This window comes from Hemicordylus capensis, chromosome 1, assembly GCF_027244095.1.
Source record: "Hemicordylus capensis ecotype Gifberg chromosome 1, rHemCap1.1.pri, whole genome shotgun sequence".
Classification (NCBI taxonomy): domain Eukaryota; kingdom Metazoa; phylum Chordata; class Lepidosauria; order Squamata; family Cordylidae; genus Hemicordylus; species Hemicordylus capensis.
This window is the reverse complement of record NC_069657.1, coordinates 418,201,281-418,219,899: the sequence shown is the minus strand read 5'-3', so window position 1 is coordinate 418,219,899 and position 18,619 is coordinate 418,201,281. Positions and strand designations below refer to the sequence as shown.

At 44.2% G+C, this 18,619-nt stretch overlaps 1 protein-coding gene across 1 annotated transcript in view; it reads left to right on the top strand.

Annotated features, from left to right (window-relative positions):
• The window catches only part of SMYD2 (SET and MYND domain containing 2), a 56,023-nt gene that overhangs the window by 26,920 nt on the left and 10,484 nt on the right, over nucleotides 1–18,619 (top strand). The window contains exons 3-8 of the mRNA XM_053309398.1: nucleotides 1,331–1,441; nucleotides 5,249–5,309; nucleotides 9,082–9,206; nucleotides 10,331–10,398; nucleotides 11,681–11,783; nucleotides 16,917–17,027. Of these exons, the coding sequence (XP_053165373.1) occupies nucleotides 1,331–1,441; nucleotides 5,249–5,309; nucleotides 9,082–9,206; nucleotides 10,331–10,398; nucleotides 11,681–11,783; nucleotides 16,917–17,027 (579 nt within the window). The remainder of the gene's footprint in view (nucleotides 1–1,330; nucleotides 1,442–5,248; nucleotides 5,310–9,081; nucleotides 9,207–10,330; nucleotides 10,399–11,680; nucleotides 11,784–16,916; nucleotides 17,028–18,619) is intronic.

The window sequence follows — 18,619 nt, the reverse complement described above, 5'->3', positions numbered from 1 at the left end:
TTCCTTTGTGTCTGGGTTTTTTTTTTTTTGTTTGTTTGCCTTTGTTGAATAAATGAAGAAAAATGCTTGGGAAATATTTTAATTATTTATATTCTGTTTCTATACTGCCCTTCCAAAAATGGCTCAGGGTGGTTTACACAGAGAAATAATAAATAAATAAGATAGATTCCTGTCCCCAAAGGGCTCACAATCTAAAAAGACACATAAGATAGACACCAGCAACAGTCACTGGAAGTACTGTGCTGGGGGTGGATATGGCCAGTTACTCTCCACTTACTAAGAGAGCCAGCGTGGTGTAGTGGTTAGAGTTCTGGACTAGGACTGGGGAGACCCGAGTTCAAATCCCCATTCAGCCATGATACTTGCTGGGTGACTCTGGGCCAGTCACTTCTCTCTCAGCCTAACCTACTTCACAGGGTTGTTGTGAGGAGAAACTTAAGTATTTAGTACACCGCTCTGGGCTCCTTGGAGGAAAAGCGGGATATAAAATGTAAATAATAATAATTAATAAAGAGAATCACCATGTTAAAAGGTGCCTCTTTGCCACGTTAGCAGGGGTGGTGTGGAAGGTGGGGAAAGCAGGGAATACAAATATGACACATTTATATACTGCTTTTCAACAAAAGTGGTTCATGTAGATATAAGTAAACAAAATGGCTCCCTGTCCCCAAAGGGCTCAAAATCTAAAAAAAGAAACATACAGTAGCACCAGCAACAGCTTCTGGGGGGATGCTGTGCTGGGGACGGATAGGGCCAGTTGCTCTCCCCCAGCTAAGTAAAAGAGAATCACCACTTTAAGAAGGCGTTGCTTTGCTGAGGCACAGGCTGTGAACGATGGAGGGGAGTAGAGAGAACACTTCCGAATCCTCTGCAGTGCCTCAAGCAGCTTTGGGATGTGCTGCTGCTGAACAAAGGGGACAATTCATGTTGGAAACAGTTTGTGCTGCCTCTGACCGGGTTAGACCCCATGCCAAGTGAGAATCGTTTTGCCAGTGCTGCTCTTGGCCTGTGGCTTTGTCACTGGTCTGGACTCCTGATAACTGCTCAGCCCTTCCAACCCCTGGTGCTGGCCATGTCTGTCCTCCTTCAGTTTGATATTGCACTAATGTTTTGTCAGTCCATGTTAAAAACAACCTCAGCAGTTTTTTGTTTTTTGTTTTAATCTTCCCGTTGGTCCCATCTTTAGTTCAGTTTTAGCAAATGTCATCTTATTTTTCTAAAGGAAACACATTTCACTTGACCTCAGAATTCTGGTGGGGCACATGGCATCCTCTTCTCAGTTACGAAATGCATATTCACGGGGTCCCCCCCCTTCTGTTTAACCTTCCAGAAACGGGACTGGCCACTGCACAAGCTGGAATGTTCTGCCATGTGTGTGTTTGGGCAGAACTGGAATCCCTCGGAGACTGTGAGACTCACTGCGAGGATCCTTGCCAAACAGGTGAGCAGGACCCGAAACTCTTGGGCGGAATTCTGCTTTTTGTTTTGTTTTGTTTAAAAGACGGAGAGGAAAGAGCCAGGAATGAGACCAAATAACCATTTCTGCAAAATTCATTATACAAGTGCTTGTTTTATGTATATTGGCTGCTACTCTGCAAATGGATAGCTGACCGATGTTCTACTGAAGATCTGCTCAAGAACCTCTTGAACTGCGGTGTCCTTGAACAGCCTCTGCCTTCTCTGCCTGTCAATCTGTTTCCTCCTCTCCTCTGTTACAATCCTCCATCAAAAACTTGCTTCCTGAAAAGGCAAAGCCTTTTCTAGGCCATCCTGATCTCACTTTTCTGCCCCGCTTCCTTGGCATAAGCTTGTGCTCTTGCTACAAGCAGTTCCAAAAGCTGCTTGCTGAATGTTAAATGGTTCAATGAATGTTAAGGGGAGTCTTAGGAGTGTTGGTCTTGTGTGTAGTTTGAGAATGAATTGTCCCCTTTGCTAAACAGGGTCTGCCCTGGTTTGCATTCAGATGGTTGAGTACATCTGTTCAGAACCTGGTGACTGGGAGCCTCTGAAAGTGACAAGTGAACATAATACTAGGAACACAGGAAGCTGCCTTATACCCCCTGAGCCGGCCCGCAAGCCTGTTCTGCCTGGTTCAGCCGAGTCACAGCCCAGACTGGGCTGGGTCGGTTTGAATCCGGTTCGGATTCGAAATAAACTGGTCTCACGGCTGACTCGCACTTCCCTATGATGTATTCATTTATTTATTTATTTATTACATTTGTATCCCGCTTTTCCTCCAAGGAGCCCAGAGCGGTGTACTACATACTTGAGTTGCTCTTTCACAACAACTCTGTGAAGTAGGTTAGGCTGAGAGAGAAATGACTGGCCCAGAGTCACCCAGCTAGTTTCATGGCTGAATGGGGATTTGAACTCGGGTCTCCCTGGTCTTAGTCCAGCACTCTAACCACTATACCACACTGGCTCTCATTATGCTCCTTTGAACTCTTTGTAGGACGGGTGGGACAAAAATGTAATGAATACATTTTAGGCTGGTAAGCATATTTTAGAACAATCACATACAGGGAAGGGTGGATGGGAGCTGGATAAAATCTGAGGGGCTGGAGATGGATACAGCTTGTGGTTTGCCAATTGGCCATTCGTGCTTAATCAATACAAGCCACAAAATGAGATAATAAATTACTGAAGTTAACAACACTAGTATGGGAGAAAGTGGGGGAAATGACCATCTATCTCTATCTATCTCATTTGTAGGAACGCCCCCCCCCCAAGTGTCTCTGGGCAGTTTACGATTTAACCCAGGGCTAGGCAATCTTGGCTCTCCAGCAGTTGTTGAACTACAACTCCCATCATTCCCAGCCAGTGTTCCCTCTAACAGGGATTCCCAGATTTGTTGACTACAATTCCCATAAACCCCAGCCAAAGGCCATTGCAGCTAGGGATGCTGGCAGTTGTAGTGAACAACATCTGGGAATCCCTGTTAGAGGGAACACTGGCTGGGTCTGATGGGAGTTGTAGTTCAACAATAGCTGGAAAGCCAAGGTTGCCCAATGCCTACCTCTGCTTTAACCATTGGAAAGATTGATTAATTGAGTGATCGAGTGCCATCAAGTGGTGTCGACTCTTAGTGACCACATAGATAGATTCTCTCCAGGATGATCCATCTTCAACTTGGCATTGTTGCATTGTTGCTTGGGATTTTTGCATTGTTCAATCAATAATACTGAATTTATTTTTTATTACAATATTGTATATGTAATTGAACTTCTATCCTGCCTCACAAATACAACTTGCATTGCAACTAACAAAATATTTCATACTGTCATTTATGTGTCATGCCCTAACTCAAGGTAGTATTTGATGCAAAGATGAAAGCGATGAAATAATAATAATAATAATTAATAAGAACCACCACCACCACCACCACCACCACCACCACCACCTGATCAAGCTGTTGTAAGAAGATCGCACAGACTGACTACAAACAAAGGCATGACAAGGTAGCAGGGATGATACACTGGAACATCTGCAAAAAATACAAGCTACCTGTAGCCAAGAATTGGTGGGACCATAAAATTGAAAAAGTTGAAGAAAATGAAAATGTAAAAATATTATGGGACTTCCGACTACAAACAGACAAACATCTGCCACACAATACACCAGATATAACTGTAGTCAAGAAGAAAGAAAAACAAGTCAAAATAATCGACATAGCAATAGCAGGGGATAGCAGAATAGAAGAAAAAGAAACAGAAAAAATCACCAAATACAAAGATCTACAGATTGAAATTGAAAGGCTGTGGCAGAAGAAGACCAAAATAATCCTAGTGGTAATTGGGGCCCTGGGTGCAGTTCCAAAAGACCTTGAAGAGCACCTCAACACCATAGGGGCCACAGAAATCACCATCAGCCAATTACAAAAAGCAGCTTTACTGGGAACAGCCTATATTCTGCGACGATATCTATAACAACTGACAATAAAATTCTGGCATCCCAGGTCCTTGGGAAGGACTCGATGTCTGGATAAAACAAACCAGTCAATAACACCTGTCTGACTGTGTAAATAAATAATAATAATAATAGAAGGATAAAATAAATAAAATTAATAATGATAATTAAATGATTCAAAATAGCTTAAAAGCACTTGGATTAAGTATCATATCAGCCCAAAGTATACAAGATATTTTTCTGGAGTTGAATTTTTACCTGCCTTCTGAAGTTGTAATCCTATATAAATGTACCTGGGAATTTGTCCCATTAAACTCCATGGGACTAACTTTTGAGTTGATTGCAGTGTTGGGTGCAACTAGATTTCCATGGAAGTGAGTTTTACGAAGCCAGGGCTGGAGTGGAAAGAGCCCCCACGGAAGATCCTTCCTGTGGATTGAATAAAATTTCCCCATAGATCTCAAGCGACTCAGAGAAATTTGGGTTGGTGAGGAATGTATCTCGAAATGTCTTTGCAGGGAGCAAATGAGATTGGCAAGTTTCAAGGTCACTGCATCATACACTGTTGTAAAGCTCCAACTTCTCTTCCTATGCGCAAAAAAAAAAAAAAAGCGCCTTTGATGAAAATCTGTACATTTGAGATCTGCTTATATGACAAGGGTGACCCAGATGCAGTATAGAGAGAGGACTCTGAAGGCCTGCTGGGATAGTAGCCTGCCTTCTCCCTCGTGCTTTTTCTTTCTTTTTTTAAAATTAAAGCACAGTCTAGTGGTGATCCACAAACAAAATTAGATGTTTAATGATGAAGAGTCATTGGAATAAATTTGTGCTTTTATAGCTAGCAGGGAAGTGGGAGGGAGCCCTACATGGCATATGAAAGCTAAATATGCAAACCATAGTCCCTGAACCTCAGCTGTTGGGCCACCTGCAAACCCGTATTTAATGGCCAAGATTACAAAGAAGTGGCCTAAGGCCAACTCTGGAGTGTTGCTTTTGAACTCTGTCAACACTGAGATTATTCGCTTTCCTCAAAGAGAAGTCTGCCTCCAAACTGCTTGCTACTGTTAGCTGCTTTCTGGGAGCCTGCAACTAAAGCTAGCGACATATTTTTAAAAATTACTTGTGGTGTGTGCTTGTGTGTGTGTATGCGTGAATTTGGTAGAAGTTCTTGGGGTTGTGTTTGATTAATTTGGCATATGGTGTAGGCAAAATTAAACTAGAATGATGTTCATTGGCCTTTGTGAACAATTTATGGGGCACAGAGGCATTAGGCATGACATTAAGCAGATGATAAGAGGAATTCTTAAAATGGTCTTTCTTTTCCTGTTTTCCCTCTTTCCAGAAAATGCACCCTGAAAGGACTGAATCAGAAAAACTCCTTTCTGTACAAGAGTTTGAATCCCGTAAGTAAAAACAAATGGAGAATCACAAGGGTCTTCCACAGGACATTCAGAAAGTGATCCTTTCAATGAAACTGCCTGTTCTCGGGGTCCTGTATGTGTAGAGACAGAACAGCTTTCCAACTATTCCATTGTGTCTCGGACTCTGGAAAAGAGAGAATGAAAATTCAGACCCGCCAATTATGTGGAGTATCTGCCCATCAAACGGCTCTGCTGGCAACCAGGGTGACTTCTGTGAATTGTAATGTTGCAAAATTTAAAACAGCCAGTGTAGTTACCAGGGGGCAAAAAGTCAGTGCTGGTGTAGTTGCTTGATAGTGACAGTGTCTTTGGGGCTAATTGCAGGCCCCGCTGGTGTTTAGTTGCGTACCTGTCACTGCCAGTCAAATCTGACATGTTCTTTGTGATTGCATTTGAAAGTCCACATCCTGAAAGCAATCGAAGGAAAGCCTCTTTGTGTGTGTGTGTGTGTGTGTGTGTGTGTGTGTGTGTGTGTGTGTGTGTGTGAGAGCGAGAGAGAGAGAGAGAGAGAGAGAGATTCTACCCACCTACCCTTGCTGCTTAAGGCAGAGTTAGAAACTGAACAAATGTTAAGAAGACTCAGCAGTCTGGAATTGTAGGAGCAGCCATGTAGTGTTGCTCTCCTGCTTGGTGCTGATAGTAAGAGGCGGGGCAAGCTGGCATATTAGCTAGATGTATTGGAGAATGTTGGTCTCTTGGACTTCCCTGCCACTCATCTTCAACTCATTCGAATATGAGGTGATAAGGAAACACAACCATCCCTGTGAAGAAAGAGGCAGCTGTTTTAATCAGCAACACAACGGCTTTCCTATATATTTGTGCCAAGCACTGCATTAATTATATCACAATTCTAACTTAACAGTTTGGCATAAAAAGGAGACGGCCACTTAAAAAAGAACCTTCTGGCTTTGGGGCTTCTAAATTATTTTAATACATCAGTACATGGGAACACAAGGAAGCTGCCTTATACAGAGTCAGATCTAGGACAACCCTGCCTACACTGACCGGCAGAGGCTCTCCAGGGTTTCAGGCAGGAGCTCTTCCCAGCCCTATCTGGAGGTGTCAGGGATTGAACCCCTGGGATTGATGCTCAACCACTGAGCTATGGCCCCATTCCCTAAGGGGACTACCTTACAGCAGACAGTGCGCCCATGTGGCCACCCATCCCAATGCAAAGCAAGGTGAAACCTGCTTAGCCAAGGGGACGATGCATGCTTGCTACCACAAGGCCAGCTCTCTACCCTAAAGAGTCACTCTGGAAACTTGGGGTGTCTGTAGTCTCTGATGTAGCATAACTTGCTGCATTGCCCTGCTAATGCCTAAGAGGCAGCTTTTAAAGTGGTGGCTTTCTTATACACAGCGAGAGGTGGGAGCAGAAGCAACTGTGCCTTTTCAGCCCAGCATATCTCTGCAGTGGCTGTTGTTGCTGGTGTGTGTGTGTGTGTGTGTGTGTGTGTGTGTGTGTGTGTGTGTTTAGATTATAAGCCATTTTGGGACAGGGAACCATTTTCACATACCTTTGCTGTAGAAGCTCAGTCGTGGAGCACATTTCTTTCATGCAGAAAGTACAAGTTCAAAATGTTCATGTAGAAGTTCATGCAGAAAGTACAGGTTCAATCCCCAACAACATTGCCAGGTAGGGCTATGAAAGACTCTTGTCTGAAACCCTGGATTGGGACGCACACAAACCAGTTCGGAGATCGGGCGTTCGGACCAGTTCAGAGGCGGGGGGGGTTACCTTTAAGGGGCAGGGAGGATGCCCTTACACACAAACCTGCCGCATTACCTCTGCCACGTTTCCCCCACTGGCGCTGTCTCAAAAAACGTTGGCGTGGGGCTACTGCATATCTCCTTGCAGCCTCGATCAGCGTCGTACCGGAAGTGTCCGGTGCGCATGTCACACATGTGCACTAGCCACTTCTGGTACGACGCTGACCGGGGCTGCAAGGAGGTACACAGCAGTCCTGCACCAGCGTTTTTGGAGACGGCGGGAGGGGGGGTAAGGGCACCCTCCCTGCTCCTTAAAGGTAACCCCCTTCTGCTTCCCGGGAGTGCACAACCCCCTTCGTGCACATCCCTGACCCTGAAGGGCTGCTGCCAGTACTGACACAGATGGACCAGTGCTCCCAGTATAAAGTAGTTTCATATGTTCATATTAGTGATAGGACATGCATGTGACGCTCGTCATGTCTCAGCCTTTGCTCTTATATTTCTCTCTAGAATTGAGCTTGGCAGAAGGTAGTCCTGGCTCATCTCTGGTGCACAATCAGACACCTAATTTGATTTTTTTTTTGTTTTTTTGGTGAAGTACAAAGTATCTTAGCTAAATCTTATTTATTTGTTATTTCTCTGAGTGAACCGCCCTGAGCTATTTTTGGAAGGGCAGTATAGAAATTGGATGGATGGATGGATGGATGGATGGATGGATGGATGGATGGATGAAATCATAGAAATAGTTGTAAGCTCTCAATATTCTTGTCACACTGCTGTAACTAAACATCTGGTTTTCCATTGGCATTCAGTCCAGGCGTCTCCTTCGCTCCTTTATGCGTTTGTGTGCAATTACTTCTGGCGGGAGGTCAGAGAAATCTAGTCATTTCACTTTGGTTTACTTTTGGGCCTTTCTGGGATAGAGGCGATCTAGTTGTTTTTTAGCCCTGGCTAAAGCAGTGAAAGGAAGGAAGCTAATCAATTTTATCTCTGCTGCCTGCCATGTTTGAGTAGCCCAGAACTGTATACAGGTAAATTATAATCCCTGAATGAATGGAACATTCTGCACAGTGTGGAACACCTTGACAGGTCTGGTGGGAGGAAAGGAGAATACGCACCTCTCCCGTTGCCAGTCTGTAGTGCGAAGCCATTCTGGAATAAACACAGGTATAGAATTTGCCCTAATTATTGCTTGAGGACAAACACTAGGAACCTGTCATCAAAAGGCAGGTGGCCAACATCACTGCAGCTGCACAAAGGGAGATATCCAACCATTACCAACCCAACCTTTTGAGTAACTTCATATCTGCTTTTCTTGTGCATATAGACCGTTATTGTCGTTGCTAAACAGTGTTCGCTCCCTTAACATTATAACGTGGATGGTACCTGTTTGGAAACAAGGATAACTTATTTTAATTACTCATCAGCCAGTGATGTATATTGGTTGATGCATGACCAGCTAACGTACATTGCAAACCAATGGGATTGCTCATCTTAAAGGTGAAACTTTCCACATGACAGGCAGAAGATACACTAGGCTGATCACCACAGGACGATCAGAAGCGCAGGACAAATGTCCTGCCCTAGTTTGGAAGCGGTGTGCACCCATTTTGTGATCATGTGCCGGGGGGCAGGGTGGGAAGCAAGGTCAGAGAGGGAGGATGCTTTCGACCCAGCTCCTCTCTCCCAGGTGAACACTTCCTCCCTCTCCAGCCTTGCTTCCCCCCTTGCATTGCTCCCGAAGTAGGATAGGGCAAAGTAGCGTAGGCCACTTGTCTTACCCTGATGATCATCATGTGAACTAGCCAACTAGTAGGTCCAGTATCTGCTTGCTGGCAGTGTTCATTTCCACAAGGCCTACGAGAGGAGGGATGACACCCATTGCAGTGCAAAAAATTGTTCTTCCACCTGACTCTCTTTGTCAGAGGGTTTCTGACAAGAGGGTTTCCCCTCTTACGTACTTACGTCTTGAAGCTGACTCGTGCTTCAGTGAACCTGCAAAGTGGTCTGCAGTATTGAAAAAGGGTATGTTTTCCCTTTTCAGATCTTGACAAGCTTGACAATGAAAAGAAGGAGCTGATTCAGAACGACATCTCTGCTCTCCATCACTTTTATTCGAAGCACATGGAATACCCTGACAATGCCGCTCTTGAGGTCCTCTTTGGCCAAGTAAGAGAGCTAAAATAACAATGAGTTTCATGGACTGGTTAGCTGCACCAAGATGGTAGCTTTGCGTGATTTGGGGCATATGATTTTCTCTGCACCAGAAGTGTAGGAAGCAGGGTTGCCAAAAAGAGGTGGAGGGTTGTATGGGGTTTGTGTAATAAGGACATACGAAGAGCTCTATTGGAACAGAGGAAAGATCCATCATGTCTAGAATTCTGTTTCCTACAGGGACTAACTGTGTCCTCTGGAAGCCCACTAGTAGGGCAGAAGGCAAGAAGCCTCCTCTGCAGTTGATATCTGGAGGTATCCTGCTTCTGAACATGGAGGTTGATCCATTTCCATGGGACACTTCTTGGCCTCCATCCTGATTCTCACGAATCCCTGGCCATTATTATTATTATTACATTTATATCCTGCTCTTCCTCCAAGGAGCCCAAAACGGTGTACTACATACTTGAGTTTCTCTTTCACAACAACCCTGTGAAGTAGGTTAGGCTGAGAGAGAAGTGACTGGCCCAGAGTCACCCAGCTAGTATCGTGGCTGAATGGGGATTTGAACTCGGGTCTCCCCAGTCCTAGTCCAGCACTCTAACCACTACACCACGCTGGCTCTCTGGTGCTGGCCATTGCACTTGCAGAAGGTAAATTGGCTTCATTTCTAGATGGTTCATGCATGGAACTGCTGTGCATGTCACTCCAAACATCCTTTGTTGGAATCCACCTTGAAACGGGGGGCTTTTGAGCTCACAAAGGAGAAGTGACATGGAGATATGAAACCATCCATATATATTAGGTTTCTTAACCTCCTTCCAACCAGAATATCTCATTCGGCTGCCTTTCTTTCACCTGCCTTCTGGATGCTGATACTATCTACTAAGACTAAGCTCTGCTTTCCCAGTTCTTAATCTTTTACAACAAAATTAGAGGCTAAAATGAATGTTGACCTTTCTTCTTGTAAAGCAAGTCGGTCAGCAGCAAGACTTGATTAAGAATAAATAGCATTCTAATCAGATTAATCAGTGTGCTGCAGATGAATAAGGTCTCTTAACATGCAATGCTAAATCAGCCACCAGGTTTTATTTCCAAGATCAATGTCTTTCTCTCAGTTTTACCCCTTTCCCTCTTAGGTTAACTGTAATGGCTTCACAATTGAAGATGAAGAACTTTCACACTTGGGGTCAGCAATATTCCCTGAGTAAGCATTTTAAAAGTTGTATTTTTAAAACAGAGCTTCTCTGATAGTTTCCCACAACTGGACAAAAAGCTATAGATTGTAAAGGTAGTAAGGAAGCTGTTCCTGTCTCAGCTCCTGGAAGAGTGCTCATTGTGCCCTTGTGACTCTTGACATTCACCCCTGGGTTACCAAGTGGTTTCTCTGCCATTGGGTTAAGTATGATGTACTTTGTAAGGCTGTCCACATAAGCAGTGTGAAGAGCCTAAAGGGGGGTTGCGGGAGAGCAGGCTTGACCCGCTCTCCCTGCAGACGATCAGGGAGCCCTCCCTGGGGGGCCAGATCAGCCGTGCAGACAATTACCGGCTCCGTTTCGCCAACGGATTACTGGCTCCGTTGGGGGGGCGGTGGGATTCCTGGAAGTCCCAGAATGCCCTGTGCAAGTGTGCGGGCCATTCTAGGGAGCCTCCCGACACCAGGAGGTTTGTTGTAGCCTACCCGTCGGAGCTACCTGTGAGTTGCTGCGGCGCTGCACCGACACACGATCACCTAACCCGGCTGGGTTAAGCGGCGGGCTACTTAAAAGAGTTTGCCGGCAGCCCTCATGCACTGAGGAAACTGGCTGGGCTCCCTTAGCCCAGTTTCCACTGCGCGTGAGAATAGCCTCTGTGTGTCTGCATAGAAGGATAGAGATCTATGAGGTATTAATATAACAACAGCTCCCTGTGGGCCCCTAGCAGCCTGTGCAGGTAGTGCATGCAGTAGGGAGAAGGCCCTAGGTTCGGGTGAAGCACATATTCCACAAGCCCAAAGTGACCGTTATAATTCCGGGTAACTCTGGTTAAAGGATCTTAGGCAGCAGTTCTGGAAACTGCTATCTAAGTTTTATTGTGTATGGTTGAGGCAAGTCCTGCACATAGGATACTGAGTCAGAGCACTGGTCCATCTAGGTCAGTATTGTCTACACAGACTGGCAGTAGCTTCTCCAAGGTTGCAGGCAGGAGTCTCTCTCAGCCCTCTCTTGGAGAAACCAGGGAGGGAACTTGGAACCTTCTGCTCTTCCCAGAGCAGCTCCACCCCCTGAGGGGGATCTCTTACAGTGCTCACACTTCTAGTCTCCCTTTCAAATGCAACCAGGGTGGACCCTGCTTAGCAACAGGGACAATGGATGCTTGCTGCCACAAGACCAGCTCTCCTCCTTTAGTTCTCTCTGTAGTTTTTGGCATGTGTTTTTAGGATGGTTTCCTGTGGAGCAATAAATTCTCTTCTGAGATGGGTTTTGTTTGTTTGTTTTGTTTTGGTCCAGTGTGGCACTCATGAACCATAGTTGTTGCCCCAATGTGATTGTTACCTACAAGGGGACCGTGGCTGAAGTCAGAGCTGTGCAGGAGATTGAGCCTGGAGATGAGGTAACTGTGCGTCAGTGGGATGGATGTATTCTCACTTGGAATGGGCAGGCTGTGCTTTTGTCCGAAACAGTCTAAGCGTTAGATGCCTGCAGTGCGCTTGAGATGTGTACTCCCGCCTTCTTGCTACATTGTACTGTCTCCATGCCATGCTTTATGTTTGCCAAATACTTAAAAACAAAACAAAACACCACAACAAACTTGAAGTGGTGAGAAGCCTCCCTTCAGAGCATGACATTCTAATTCTTTCTCTTAAGGCAGAATGGCTCATGACCTTGCCACCAAAAATGGTAGGCCTTCATTTTCTCTCTGCACCCCCAACTCCTAATCGCATTTAGCTGTGTCATTTCCCATTGGCTGTTGCCGGGTGGGGGCGGAGCGGGGAAATGACAGAAGCAAGCCTAATCAAATCCTACAGGGAGAGAACTTGACACAGGCCTGCCATTTTCAGCAGTGGCTGGGTGTCAGGAGTCATGTATATTTCTGCCTTTCCTCCAAGTCTTAAGAGGGCACCCAAATAACCGGACCTCCAAATAACAGGCCAAATAGGCGGGTGTTGCAGCCTAACCTTCAGCTTTATCCAGGGCAATTATCTGTTCCCAAAAAATGGTAAGCCGCCCAGAGACGGCAGTTTGGGGTGCCACACATATTTGGTAGATACATATAATAAATATAAAGAATGGGTTGCAGCTGCCTCTCCGATACAGTTTTCTTATTTGTAGTAAACTTCTCCGAAGTGGTGGTTTTAAAGGTAAAATTGCAGCTCACGAGAAGGAGATGCAAAGGTGGTGAAACGTGCTGCAGCCAGGAAGCCCCGGCTGGAGTGGGTTGGCAGGGAGGTACATGGGAGCAACCCACATGCTCACAGGGCTTGGTTGTCTTGCTTTTAAAAATGGTTCTTGGTTGCTTCAGGTGCACTTGGCAGATGGTGAGAGCCACAAATACACCTCAGAGACATGTTGTGCTCTCCTCTTTCAAGTCTCTCAAAGGCCGAGCTGCTTGCACCTGGGAGGTTGCATCCTTCCCGGACGTTGTGGACTACAGCTCTCATAGCCCTTCGCCAGTGTCCATTGCTGGGGGTTGTAGTCAACACCATCTGGGACTCCCTGTTGCAGCAGGGAGCCCTGTGGTGCCCAGTGTGGGCAGAACCTTGGAGAGCAGTGAAACCGGTGGTGAAACCTCAAACTAGCTGTGGCGTTGCTTTCAGTGAATGTGTCTATTTGAGGATCCCCTTCTTGGCCCTGATCTAGTAGGGAGGATGTACACATATGCAGGCCATTATCTAATCGTGGGTCACTCCCAGGAGAGGTTGGCTGCAGAAGTGAAAAATTCCCTCCATCCAAGAGGTGTGCAGAGGCGCTCCGTCACTTCCCGTTTGGGTGAATATGCTGTTCAGGCCGCTCTTCCCTACATCCACATCCTTGCCTGAGTTCACCAGGGTGGTGATGGTCTTATCTACGCCTACTGCATTCCAGAACATAAGGGGGAATTTATTTATTTATTTATTTTTAAATTACGTTTATATCCCGCTCTTCCTCCGAGGAGCTCAGGACATGCTTATTTTTTATCCTCGCAACAACCCTGTCAGGTAGGTTAGGCTGAGAGATAAGTGACTGGCCCAGAGCCCCCCAGTGAGTTTCATGGTTGAATGGGGATTCGAACTCGGGTCTTCCTGGTCCTAGTCCAACACTCTAACCACTACGCTATGCTGGTCCTCCCTCCATGTGTTACACTGCCTCACTTATATTTATTAGAATCACTTAGTTCACTGTGAACTAGCCTGCATGCTATCACTGAAGGCCCTGCTCACAGGTATGGGAGGTGGGCAGGAAGGGTAGAGTCTTTTCTGTTGTGGCACCCAGAAGATGGAATTTTATCCTAAGTGGGTTTGCCTAGTTCTTTCTCTGCTAACCTTGGTGTCCACGCAGTAAAAGACGCACACATCTATTCCAGTGTGCTTTCAGGGTGTCCCTAAATTGGCACGTTATGATTTTGTTATTTGCTCTTAATTATCGCCAGTTTTATTTTGGGGGTGTGAGTGGGTAGTGCTGCATGTTTAATGTTTTGTAAGCTGCTTTGTGCATTTTCTTTCAAATAGAAATGGAAAAGTGGTAGCAAGAACTGAGGAAGGGAGAGGGATAACAATTACAATTTTTTTTAAAAAGAAAAAAACCCTCAGTGTGGTGCAGAAGACTTATTTACTCCTTGGTAAAAAAATTTTTTAATCCAGAGAGTATTATTGAATTGTTGGAGAGGATTCAACTAGAGCAGATCTGTAACTTATTTATCTGTTCCAAGCCATGACATGGCCTGTGCCTCCCCCTTCTGGTTCAACATAGGAACTGCATGAAGAACCTATCATAATTTCTCAGTGTATGTGTCTGTGCAGGGGGAGGGGGTTAAATTGGCTCCCATATTTTGCGCCTGGAGAAAAGCAATTGAGATGCACTTGCTGTAGAATAAAAACAAGCAACTGCCAACTAAAATCTACTTGCCTTGGGCATGTCGAGAGAAGGTGAAGGACACAACAGAATCAAGAGCAAAGTGAAAATGGGCATTGCGGATGGGGTGGATCTGCATTTGGTTTTCCCTCCAGTTCCTCCTCCTCCTCCTTTTTAAAAAATGTATTTTAAAATGTGTACATTTTTAGATGAGAAATCTAAAAATTGTTATGGATTAACCATAACAATTGGAACTTTCTGCCATATTTTGTATTTGGAACAAAGTGCACAGAGGACATTTCTTTGCATGGTGGCTGTTGTGCTTTCTTTTTTTCTGCCCAGACAGAGCCTTTTGCTTGCCAGGGCAAGCCGAGATGCTGTTGGCATGGCAAAATAAGGACAAATTGCAAAATAAGGACAAATATCTACAAATGTGTTTGCAATGAATGGATCTCTCTCTCTCCCTCCAAAATCAGTGCTTTAGACTTCTAATAAAACTGCAAGATCTGTGCCAAAATATTTGTAACTACCATGCAAATGTTCTATTGTTTATTATATTGCATGACTTATGCATGCTTAATTTCCTTTCTGGAAGTAATAATAATAATAATAATAATAATAATTATTATTATTATTAGATTTTTTTTAAAATATGAAGCTTTTCTAGCATGGAATTCTCAGAGATTTTGGGGTCTGCTACTTTGCCATTCATAAGTAAAGGTGAGAGTTTAGCCAAGATGACCTTTTTCGTCTTGAAAAAGCTGCTGATGTTTTAAAGAATTACATCTAGGAACAGGATTGGAAATTCTTTAGTTTTTAAAGTTCAAACTTTATCTCTTAACTGCAGACAGGGGAGAGTTGTCACATGCGGTCCCAACACCCACGGGTTCATGTATCTATGGTCAGGCAATGGAGACCCAACCTCATTATATGTGGTTTTTAGAACTATTGATATCCATATATCCGTGGTTCCTAGACCTCCGAGGTCATTCTGGCCACCATCATTTCCGGCCACCATTTTGCTGAAAGGAGCCATTTTGTGGCTCTTTTGTATTTTTTTAAAAAGTATTTTTGGGGGGAGGGTGACGAATTGGCCAAATTGAGGGTTTGGGGCGGGCATTGCTGGTCAGCTGGAGACCTGGGGAGTATAGTGCATTGCTTTTTTGCTCCTATTTCTGTCTTTTTTCCTTCCCCCTTTTTTTCTATTTTCTATTTCTATTATTTCTATTTCTTTTTTTCTTTTTCTGCCCTCCCGCCCAGGAACCTAATGTCTCAATTCCTATTCACTCAGTGTCTTGTTATCTGTGGTTTTGTTATCTTTGGTTGTAGGGCAGAATGGAGCCCCCATGGATAACGAGTTCCACCTGTATTATATTACATGATCATTTCCTATAGCATTTTAGGGCTGTGCAAAATCAGATCAGTAAAATAGAAAATGGTCCTATTTTGCCCAGATTGGAGGGGTTCAGAGAGAGTCCAAACTTGAACTTGTGCAGCCTAGTTTGGGTCAAACTTTGACCCTGTTCAGGCAAAGTTGGAGCATTTCAAGCTCTAAATGGTGGCTGGAATCTGCTTCTCCTCTGCCCTCCTGATCGCAGCTCCTTAAAAAGCCACTTTCTGGCTTCTCTCTGCCTGCCCATTCATTTTTAATTTTTTAAAAAGTATTTAGTACTTGCTATTTAAAAGTGAAAGCAGAAGATTATTTAGTGTAACATCACTTCCCCTTGGAGTGTCTGGTGTTAACATCACTTCTCCTGAGATTCTCAGATGTGACATAACTTTTCTTTGGCATTCTCTGTGAGTACAATTTCTGGGTTGATTTTAAAAATTAATTTGAAATCAAAGAATGGTCAGGTTCACTTCTAATTAAATCAGAGTCCAACCATCCTTACCTACTTGTATGCCAGCTTCACGAGCTCCCAGGCTAACTGGGATTTTTTGGTGATTTTTTCCTTTCCCCATAGACTTCTTTGGGGATTTATCGTCAATTTCACCGACCCGATTTTACCAAACCTGACCTTCTAAGGGCCTAAAATGACCCGAATTAACATTTGTGGTTTCTGATGAGATTGGACCTGATTCGAATCTGATTTTTCCAGTCATGCACAGGGCTACAATATTTTATATACTTTTAAACATGTAGCACCTGCATGTTTAGAAAATTAGAAAATGGTTAGCAGTGGAACTCCTTACGCTAATCATGTTGGTCTTCCACAATGGAAATAGCTCCAGAATATTAAAAATGGCCTTATGGAGATTGAGGAAGTACGGATCTATTGGTAGCAATGGAGCTTAATTTGCAACTAGAGCTCAAGAATCCTTCCCTGAAAACTGTCTGGTCATACCACATGCCAAGTATATTCTCTGAGTTTCTTTGGAGATGGGCTCAGTCTCACCACTGAATAGTCTCACCACTGAATAGCAGCAGACAGTCTCTGTAAATATGGCACCAGAACGTGAACGCTGAGCTTTGAGACATAGAAGCGTTATGGTTTGTTTTGAGTTTTAATGCTTCTAATATATTTGGATATGTTCCACATACCTAGCTCTGTGTGTGTGTGTGTGTGTGTGTGTGTGAGAGAGAGAGAGAGAGAGAGAGACAGACAGACAGACAGACAGACATAAAATATTTGAAGATTTATTTGCTCTTATAAAACTGATCTCTATGTTAATAAAATAACTGTTTCTTCTCTAGATTTTTACCAGTTACATTGACCTATTGTATCCTACAGAGGATAGGAATGATCGATTAAAAGATTCCTATTTCTTTACCTGTGATTGCAGAGAGTGCATCACTAAAGAAAAGGTAATGGTACTTAACAGCCTAACTGCATGCTTTATTAATTTACTTGTTACTTAGCCTTATAATTTGCCTGCAAAGACGGAAAGACCTGGCTCAGATGTAGCAACAAACTATGGTTTGTCCTTATGAGACTTGTCCACACAAGCTATTAGGTCTATGACTGAGAGAAGATTTGAACCCAGGTTCATGTTGGTTGCTTAGTACCTGTTGCTTATAGTTGTGCTTTAGCACTTCTTTCCTTTTCTGGAGAGAAGATGAAGCTTTTTTTAGGTGGCCCACAGTGGCTGCTGGAAACCTACAGGCAAGAGTTGTGAGCATGCCCTCTCTCCTGCTGCTACTCCCCTGCAACTGGTACTCAGAGGCATCCTGCCTTTGAGGCTGGAGGTGGTCCATAGCCCTCCGACTAGTAGCCGTTCATAGACCTCTCCTCCATGAAGTTATCCAACCCCTTCTTAAAAGCCATCCAGGTTGTCGGCTGTCACCACATCTTGTGACAGAGAATTCTACAAGTTGATGATGCGTTGTGTGAAAAAGTACTTCCGTTTCTTGGTCCTAGATTTCCTGGTAATCAATTTCAAGGGATGGCCCCTGGTTCTAGTGTTATGTGAGAAGGAGAAGAATTTCTCTCTATCCACTTTCTCCACACCATGCATGATTTTATAGACCTCTATCATGTCTTCCCGCAGTCATTTTTTTTCTAAACTAAAAAGCCCCAGGTGTTGTAGCCTTGCCTCATAAGGAAGGTGCTCTAGGCCCCTGATCATCTTGGTTGCCCTCTTCTGTACCTTTTCCAGTTCTACAATGTCCTTTTTTAGATGTGGTGACTAGAATTGTACGCAGTACTCCAGGTGTGGCCGCACCCTAGTTTTGTATAAGGGCATGATAATGTTAGCCGTTTTATTTCCAATCCCCTTCCTAATGATGTTGCTGAACTACAATGCCCATTATCCCCAGCCACTTTATAACATTTGGGAATGATCAGTGTTGTAGTTCAGCAACATCTGGAGAACCACATGTTGCCTACCCTTATCTAGAAAGCATTTTGATAATCTAGTTACTTGATTATCAGCCTGTGTACTGTTGAATTTGAGTTTCCAGTCCTGGCAATTTGAACAGACTTTGGAACCGCTTTATATTTTCCATGGACGGGGCTTGGAAATTGGGTGAGCTGCTGCTGCTGCTACAACTACTACAAATATTTATATACTGTACTGCAGGGGTCCCCAAACTGCGGCCCTCCAGATGTTGCTGAACTACAATTCCCATCATCCCAGCCACAATAAGTTGTAGCTGGGGGTGATGGGAATTGTAGTTCAGCAACATCTGGAGGGCCGCAGTTTGGGGACCCCTGCTGTACTGTTGTTGTTTTTTTAAGTCTCAAGGTTCTTATTTTCTTGTATTGTAAAATACAAGAAAAAATTCTTATTTTTCTGCATAGCAAAATAATAAATAAGATGGCTCCCTGTCCCCAAAGGGCTCACAATCTAAAAAGAAACATAAGGTAGACACCAGCAGTCATCACTTGAGGGATGCTGTGCTGGAGTTGGATAGGGACAGTTGCTCTCTCCCTGCTAAATACTTCAGTGTTAAAAGGT